General features: G+C 40.5%; 1 protein-coding gene across 1 annotated transcript in view; it reads left to right on the top strand.

Annotated features, from left to right (window-relative positions):
• The first annotated feature begins 3,623 nt into the window (after positions 1-3,623).
• prtga (protogenin homolog a (Gallus gallus)) overlaps positions 3,624-8,405 on the top strand; it is a 37,888-nt gene continuing 33,106 nt past the window's right edge. Inside the window, exons 1-2 of the mRNA XM_054770461.1 lie at positions 3,624-3,765; positions 4,455-4,757. Coding sequence (XP_054626436.1) covers positions 3,699-3,765; positions 4,455-4,757 — 370 coding nt within the window. The 5' untranslated portion in view covers positions 3,624-3,698. The remainder of the gene's footprint in view (positions 3,766-4,454; positions 4,758-8,405) is intronic.

Below are 8,405 nucleotides of genomic sequence, written 5' to 3'. Positions count from 1 at the left end.
TCTCTATCATGACATCTGCGTCCTAAATCTGTGTGCTTTAACTTTGTGGTTTCAGTCAACAGTCATTTTAGATTAGGACTAAATGAGGCCATTTCCCCAGCAGAAAAAGACATCTGCACACAAGAGTCGCGAGATATATAATCAGGGCCATTTGTGGTTCGTGGCTCAATTTTTATTGGCCAGTGGCAAAATGTGAAAATGAAATCAAACACGGCCTGTGATGTGATGTGTGATTTATATTTGGTCACCTCTAAGGCTGCGCTGAAAAGTCAGACATAGTTTCCTTGGGAGGAGTAAATTCAATTTCGGGTTTCTACGGTTATCAGCACACTTTTGTGACGCTAGTATGAAAAACACAAAAAAGCCAAAGAAAAAAAGCAAATGAGTTCAAGTCTAACAAGATTTGCTCTCCTGTGGCGTTTTTTTGTTTTGTTTTAAATTTTTGAGAGGCATACTTTTCTTTGAACGTCCTTTGAATTTTAGTTGGACTTTTGACGTTCTAGTGTACAAATATTTACTCAACATAACATAAGTTTGAGTCTGTTCATTCAAATTAAGTATGTTTAGTTCCCTCGCTCTCTCGCGGTTCACCTTTCGCGGATGTTTTTTGTACTTCTTTTTTTTTTATTATTACAGCAAATGAACACTTTTACAGGCCAAGCCTGGCCCTTGAAGAAGAATTGCATTGTGGGAAGTTAAGTGTCTCTCTCTTCGCCCTCTCGTCTGTCTGCATCGCCCGTTGTTTTCTGCGTCCTGATTAGCTGTAGACCATTATCAATCAATCTCCTTCGTGCCGTCCTGCACTGTCTCCTGTGTCATTGCTAGCTTGCTTGCTAGCTTGTAAATGAATCTTCGGTTCGAAGGAGGGGGACTGCAACAGGAGGAGCACTGCAGCAATATGTTTGAAACAAGTATACAAAAACGCTGCAGTACAGCGTAATGGCGCCAGGACGGAAGGGCGCAGTCACAGGAGTGGCATACGCGTGAGTGACAATAATTTCTTGTGTCCGACCTGTAGGTTGATCATTAAAATTCAAACGAAAGCGTTTAAACAAGAGAGAAATGTGAGAAAATGTTTTTGCCTGTCTGAGAAAAGTGTATGGTGAGGGGTTTTACTCTCCTAAAACATATATAATAATTGTTAAAAAAAAAAAAAAAATGACGTTGGCTACTTCGCGGATTTCACTTATTGCGGGCTATTTAGGGAGCCAACCCCCGTGATAAACGAGGGAACACTGTATTTTAATATATATGTTACGTATTTATTATGATATTTGTGGAGTTTGCATGTTCTCCTCGTGCGTGCGTGGGTTCTCTCCGGGTACTCCGGAGTCCTCCCACATTCCAAAAACATGCATGCTAGGCTAAATTGGCCGTAGGGGTGGGTGTGAATGGTTGTTTGTTTGTATGTGCCCTGTGATTGGCTGGCGATCAGTCCAGGGTGTACCCTGCCTCTCGCCCAAAGACAGATGGGATGGGCTCCAGCAAACCCACATATCAAGCTGTCCATAACAAGCGGTATAGAAAATGGATGAATGGAAATCACAAAGCTCTACTGTCCCACAGTGAGGCATGCAGGGTCCATTTTAACAAACATGCACGTTACCAACTCGGGTTCCTTGCATACATGTCATCTACACATTGAATATGACATTCCATGCATGCTATTGTCGTTTCTCCTGGGTGGTTGATGTCCCTCAGTACAGGGTGCTTGCTTTCACACGTTTGCTGTTAACAAGTGCCCGCTTTGTGTTCCAGACTCATCTAGATCTCCATGGTGGGGGAGCCTTTTTTGTGTGCTTCAGCTCCACCACCCCCCCTTGACGTGGCACTAAAACACCCCTCGCACCTACAGAGGTCAGACGAGGTCACACGATTCAGGCCGACCTTCTGGACACTGCTGAGGTCAGCGGGGATGGGTAGGGGGCGCAACACTGCTGGCAGGCGGTCTCCTGGAAAGCCCGTCCCCCTCCGGTTCCCCGCTGCCGCAACCTCAGCAGCATTCATAACCTGATAATAACTTTTACCTCATCGATCTGTCCCCTTAGAGAGGGGCCACATGTAGGCCGACCACGGCTCCACCCACCCACAAAGCGTGTCATATTTCCAGGTGATTCATTATGCACCCAAGGGAGAGACTGATTGATCATGAATGTGGACAGGAAGTCACTTTCCCACGTTATGTAAGCAAGCTACTTGTTTGTGTGGTGCAGTCACTACTATACGTTGTGACTAACGAGAAAATATGCTGGAATTTGTGATAGGTGCAAAACTCTTCTGAACCAAACACACACTTCTGCTGTTGGGGGGAAATTGTGAGTCGCGTTATATTGTATTTTTTTAAAAACAGCATGCACCGGTGACATTTTCAGTGCATATCAATGTTATTGTTGTGGTCGTTTTAAACACAGGCGCGAGTAGTGCAGGTTTTTGTTTGTATTCTTTATGTGTGAGTAAATATATCACAGCTGGACTGCTGAATAAAAGAGAGGCGAGTGGGGGTTCGATCCCCGACCACAATAAGTGATGGACATTGAATCAATATCGACATTGACTGGACAGCTGTCCTGCTCCTATCAATGCTTCCCTGTAATTGCAGGGGTCCAGCTTTTCAAAGGACAAGCTCATTTCCATTTTGTTTTTTTTTTCCCAGTCAGTGACGACCATTTGGTGTGCAGTTGGCCTGAGATATTGAAGGATCTGTTCTTATCAATCGGGCTTTGCTTGCATCGATAAAGGAAAGTGAAAGGTTCTGATAAAAGTGTATCAGTCAGCTCTTTGCAGTGCTGAAGTCTCTATTACAAAATGTGTCAACAAACACAGGTCACGCCATGAATGCAGCTACATTTGCAGAAATATCCACAGTTTATAATCCACGTGAGGTCCACGTGAGGCAATATGAAAACATGGCACTTACACGTTAGTTAGAAATAGCATTAATCCATACATTAAAACTAATGGGTTTTTTTTTGTTTGTTTTGTGTTCCCACCCTTTCTTAAAGGGGATGTTGTATTATTTGGACCACAATAGTGTAAATCATCATCATTTTTATTATTATCAGTTATTCATGTCATAACAGATGATGAAATGAAATAGAACTCTCATATCAAAACAATAACAATAATAATAACTGTCTATATGTCTTGTTTGTTTTTCTGTTTTTCTTCCTTTTTTAATTTTTTTTTTTTTAATCACATGAGTTATTGTACATGTAAACATGTTAAACACAGGAAGTGAACTGATCAGTAATTTAGAGACATGGAGAAAGGGTGGGATTAAATAAACTCTGCTTCCTTATCGAACATAATGAAGTGTAGAAGTGGAACAAAATTAGGTGGCTCATTGTTAGTTTTAGTAAGCATGTTCAAAATAAACTTATATTCCCTCCACTATGTCCATAAAGTATTAGTGTAAAGTTGTTTAAAATCCAGTGTGTATATGAAGTACAATACAATGGTCACACTCACAGTCAAGTAACGAGGCCGTGCTTTTCCCCCAGTTTACCACTAGATGGCACTGTACTCCGGGAATGTCCAAATCCAATCGCTAGGCGGTGATTAATGAGTGTGATCAGCCCAGAGGAGGGCCACTATCTCCCGTAGCTCTCCACACCAGCCCGGCACCTCAGTAGTAACGCAGTTCTTGTGGAGGAAGCTCCTATGACACACTAGCGAGCATGCACCGAAAATATATGTAAATGGCGCTTGTCAAAAGGGAATTATATCAGCGTTTGCTGTTCTTTGTCGTTTTTCTCTCATTGTCAGGTGAGTCGATGGTCTTTTTTTTCTTTTGTTTGGGGACTTTTGAAGGTATTGTAGTCACCACATGAACAAAGTTGAGGCGACAACATAGGAGGGTTAGTTCAAGGGATGGCTGGCCACTTTGGCATCGGTTTTAACTACAAATTGGGGACATTTTAAAGATGAGTCGTATAATTAATGATATAACTGGATAATATTTTTTATCTTAGTATTCAATGTTAACAGTCTAAAAACCTTTTGAAACTTTGATATAAAATCTGTTTGAATTTGACAGTCTCATAATATAACGTGAGTGTTGGCTTTAAAACAAATGTAGACCAGAGTTAGAACACTCATATAATATTGCTTAATTGCGTAATTTAGTAATAATATGTTATCCCTTTATTATATATTACTTTTCTGTCAATTCAAAATAAACTTTAAATCATTACAAACCATTTAGAAAGTATTTCACAACACACAATGCAAGTTAAACAACAGTATGTAAACAGACAGTAGGTTATACATGTTCACATTAACCTCAGTTTATGTTTTTATGTAGAGTGGCAGAAATAATATGATAAATATATACAAATAATTGCAGCTGGACACTTGGCTAGAACTTTCAATGAGAGGTATTTTTTCTTTTAATAAAGTCAACATCATCATCACTTTTATTTGATGCTGTTTCTTACTCTTCTCTCTTTTTCAAGGTGTTTTCGGCTTCAGTGAGTTGTTTTTCATCAAGGAGCCACATGATGTCACAGTGATGCGCAAAGAAGCCGTCATTTTGGACTGTCAGGCCCATGGAGAGACTCCTATCGATGTCCGGTGGCTCAAAAATGGAGTGAAAGTAGTGGAGAATGACCGTGTGTACCTGCTGTCCAACAGCTCCCTTTATATTTCGGAGGTGGAGAGCAGAAGAGGAGACAAATCAGATGAAGGCTTCTATCAGTGCCTTGCACAAAACAAGTATGGAGCAATCCTGAGCCAGAGGGCCCGTCTTACAATCGCTAGTGAGTATGACATGTGAAAGTGCTTCATAGCTGTGATCTGGCATCTGGGTTCACGTTTTGACTGTTTGCCATGCAATTTGCTTTTATAACCCTGAAAAAATTAGAAGATTAGGATTTTATTTGCAAAATATGTACAGTGGTGTCAAAAAGTTTTTGCCCCCTTCCTGATTTCTTGTTTTTTGGCATGTTTGTCATATGGAAATGTTTTAGATCATCAAACAAATTTAAATATTAGTCAATGACAACACAAATGTACACAAAATGCTGTTTTTAAATGAAACCTTTTATATTAAGTAAGAAAAAAAAATCCAAACCTACATGGCCCTGTGTGAAAAAGTGGTTGCCCCCTAAACCTAATAACTGGTTGGGCCACCCTGAGCAGCAACAACTGCAATTAAGCGTTTGCAATAACTTGTAATGAGTCTCTTACAGCACTGTGGAGGAATTTTGACCCACTCATCTTTGCAGAATTGTTGTAATTCAGCCACACTGGAGGGTTTTCCAGCATGACCTGTCTTTTGAAGGCCACAGCATCTCAATAGAAGGCCAGAACTTTGACTAGGCCACTCCAAAGTCTTCATTTTGTTTTTCTTCAGCCATTCAGAGGTGGACTTGCCGGTGTGTTTTGGATCATTGTTTTGCTGCAGAACCCAAGTTTGTTTCAGCTTGAGGTCACGAACAGATGGCCGGACATTCTCTTTCAGGATTTTTTGGTAGACAGCGGTTCCATTTATCACAGCCCCAGACCATCACACTATCACTACCAGATTTTACTGTTGGTATGATGTTCTTTTTCTGAAATGTGGCATTTACTTTTACAACCGATGTAATGGGACACACACCTTTCAAAAAGTTCAACTTTATCAAGATGTTTTCTGACAAAATTGAGACGAGCCTTAATGTTCTTTTTGTTCAGCAGTGGTTTTGGTCTTGGAACTCTGCCATGTACGCCATTTTTGCCCAGTGTCTTTCTTTGTTGAAGTCATGAACACTGGCCTTAACTGAGGCAAGTGAGGCCTGCAGTTCTTTGGATGTTGTTGTGGGGTCTTTTGTGACCTCTTGGATGAGTCGCTGCTGCACTCTTGGGGTAATTTTGGTTGACCAGCCACTCCTGGGAAGGTTCACCACTGTTCCATGTTTTCACCGTTTGTGGATAATGGCTCTCAATATGGTTTGCTGGAGTCCCAAAGCTTTAGAAACGGCTTTATAACCTTTTCCAGAGTGATAGATCTCAATTAATCCCAGTTAAGTTATGTTTTAACGGGGGGCGGATCACGTTTTAAAACAGAGCGATGTAGGGTTGGATTGTTTTTCTCCCTTAATAGTAAACATTTTCATTTAAAAACTGCATTTTGTGTTCAGTTGTGTTGTCATTGACTAATATTTACATTTGTTTGATGATCTGAAACATTTAAGTGTGACAAACGTGCAAAAAACAAAAGAAATCGAGAAGGGGGAAAACACTTTTTCACACCACTGTATTTGCTGCACAGTCTTGCATTCAGGACAGCTATGGTGGAGGGAAAAAAGATACTGTGTAGAAGAGGCACATGCCCATTGGTGTGGTAATGAAGGAGCAACAGATTTGAAAGGTCAGGCGCTGTCCAGGAGACCACCTCCCCAAAGCTAAAGAGCAGATGACCCCTATTCACCGGGCTGGGCTTTCATGTTATTGCACCCTGATCGCTGGTAGAATTGTTCTTTTGGAATGCGCTCTCCCTCAATGCTGCTCTCCTATTTTAAGGGGGGAGGAGAGAGAAGCTTCAGGCAGAGTTGTGGGATGGTCTCTCCTCCACCTCCTCCTCCTCTCCCCAATAGGCCAGAACTCTTGTGGCCAACTTTAAAAGTTTTATGTTAATTTATTTTCCCAACCTGGAATGCATTTCCATCTTTTTTGATACAGCTCAGCCAGTTGTAACCTTGATAGTCATCTTAAAGTCCCCGTTCAATGAAACGAGGCAGAAGAGACACATCTAGTTGTGATTGCACGGCGTGTCATGTGACTTGTGTTAAGGTCTTTTCTGTCTATTCCTGAAAATGTTTTCATAGAAGTTTGAGCTTGTCCAGAAATGGTACACAATATTTACAGCCGAACCTTAAAGGTCGAATGCAGTCTGTTTCAGTATGTTGGTTGTCCTTAGATTTGTTGCCTGTGAATATTCTCATTCATCCGGGTCATTGTAAAGGATTGGAACTGCACATTAAGTTCTTTACCCACGCTACAAACCTTGCAATCCTACCTGCACTTGGTATTCCCACTGTCACTCACTCAAAACATGCAGCTGTTTTTTTCATTGGACTTCACCAGCTGCAGCGGTGTTAACGTTCAAGCAGAAGCTGTAATGTAATTCTACATTTGATCAAACTTACTTAAGATTTGTCAGATCAAAACACAATTGCTGCATATGACTTCTATCAAAACATGTGGTACTATTTTGAAAATCCACTACTTCTTAGTTCGGCAAGCTAAGAATCATGGGAAGTGTAGTTCTAGAGTAAACATAAAACTAATCTACTGCAATCTGCCATCTCTTTTAAATGTGTCTATACATAACTACACATCAACATAAATGATTAGTGGTAGCAGCTACAACTGCCGTCATTATTTTAACTTTTATCATTTTTAGTTTTTGTTTCAATTTGTGGAAAGAAGTTCAACATTTAAAAGCATCATGCTCAGGTCATCTTCGGTCATTTTTGCACGTAAAGTTTGTGTTAAATTAAAAAGTCTGTTTGTCCAGTCGTATATTTTGTCATTGTAGTTTTATTAAATGTTAAAATATCATCTTTTCTCGTTCTCGTGAACCCAATATCGTCTATCGTCTCGTCTCGTGAGCTGAGTGCATCGTAATACCCCTAGTAAACATTCATGTTATTTTGCAGTGTACATACTGTTCGGATTGTGATCATCATCGCAATAAGTTCCATATCTGGTTATATGGTTATCATCACACTTTTTTAGTTTTGCAATCACAAAAAGCGCAAAATGACCAAAGAAAAAACAAAACACACTTCCAATTCTTACTTGAGCTGAAGTGCTCAAATTCTAAAATGTAAATTTTTTTTCCAGATTGTATGACCTTTAGACTATGTTCACACAGCAGGTCAATTCTGATTTTTTTGCACATATGTGACCTGTATCAGATTTTTTCATGTCAGCATGAACAGCACAATTCCGTTTTTTTCAAAGGTGACTCAGGCCTTATTCGTATATGGATATAAGTCCGCTATGTATGCCATGCGACTGCAGAATGAACGGTCAGGTCGCATACAGTATATCCGACCTATACGTCATCAAAGGCATGTATTGCTGTGCTTACCGAGACTTTAAAGGTACTCACCGATGTAGTGAAAAACTCTTCTTGTCATCCGAAAATTATTAATTAAAGTTCCTGCCACACACACTCTACTCAGAACAGACGTCACAGCAAGTTCTCCACAAACTTCCATAGCTAAAATTTTTTCCCTCTTTCTTATTAATCTGCTACGCTGGATCATAGTTAAAAAATTGCCACAAAGTGCGCAGAGGAGCGCACACACACTGCAGCAATCTTTACCTCCGTAAACACACGGAAATTGGTGCGGTGTCGTGCTTTTGTGCATGCATGTCACTTCCCAGCCGCTTTGCGTTCACATTGACAAGTCGCA

Source organism: Dunckerocampus dactyliophorus, chromosome 3, assembly GCF_027744805.1.
Source record: "Dunckerocampus dactyliophorus isolate RoL2022-P2 chromosome 3, RoL_Ddac_1.1, whole genome shotgun sequence".
NCBI classification, from domain to species: Eukaryota; Metazoa; Chordata; class Actinopteri; order Syngnathiformes; family Syngnathidae; genus Dunckerocampus; species Dunckerocampus dactyliophorus.
Note: the sequence above shows the minus strand (reverse complement) of the source record. Positions and strands in the feature narration are given on the sequence as shown.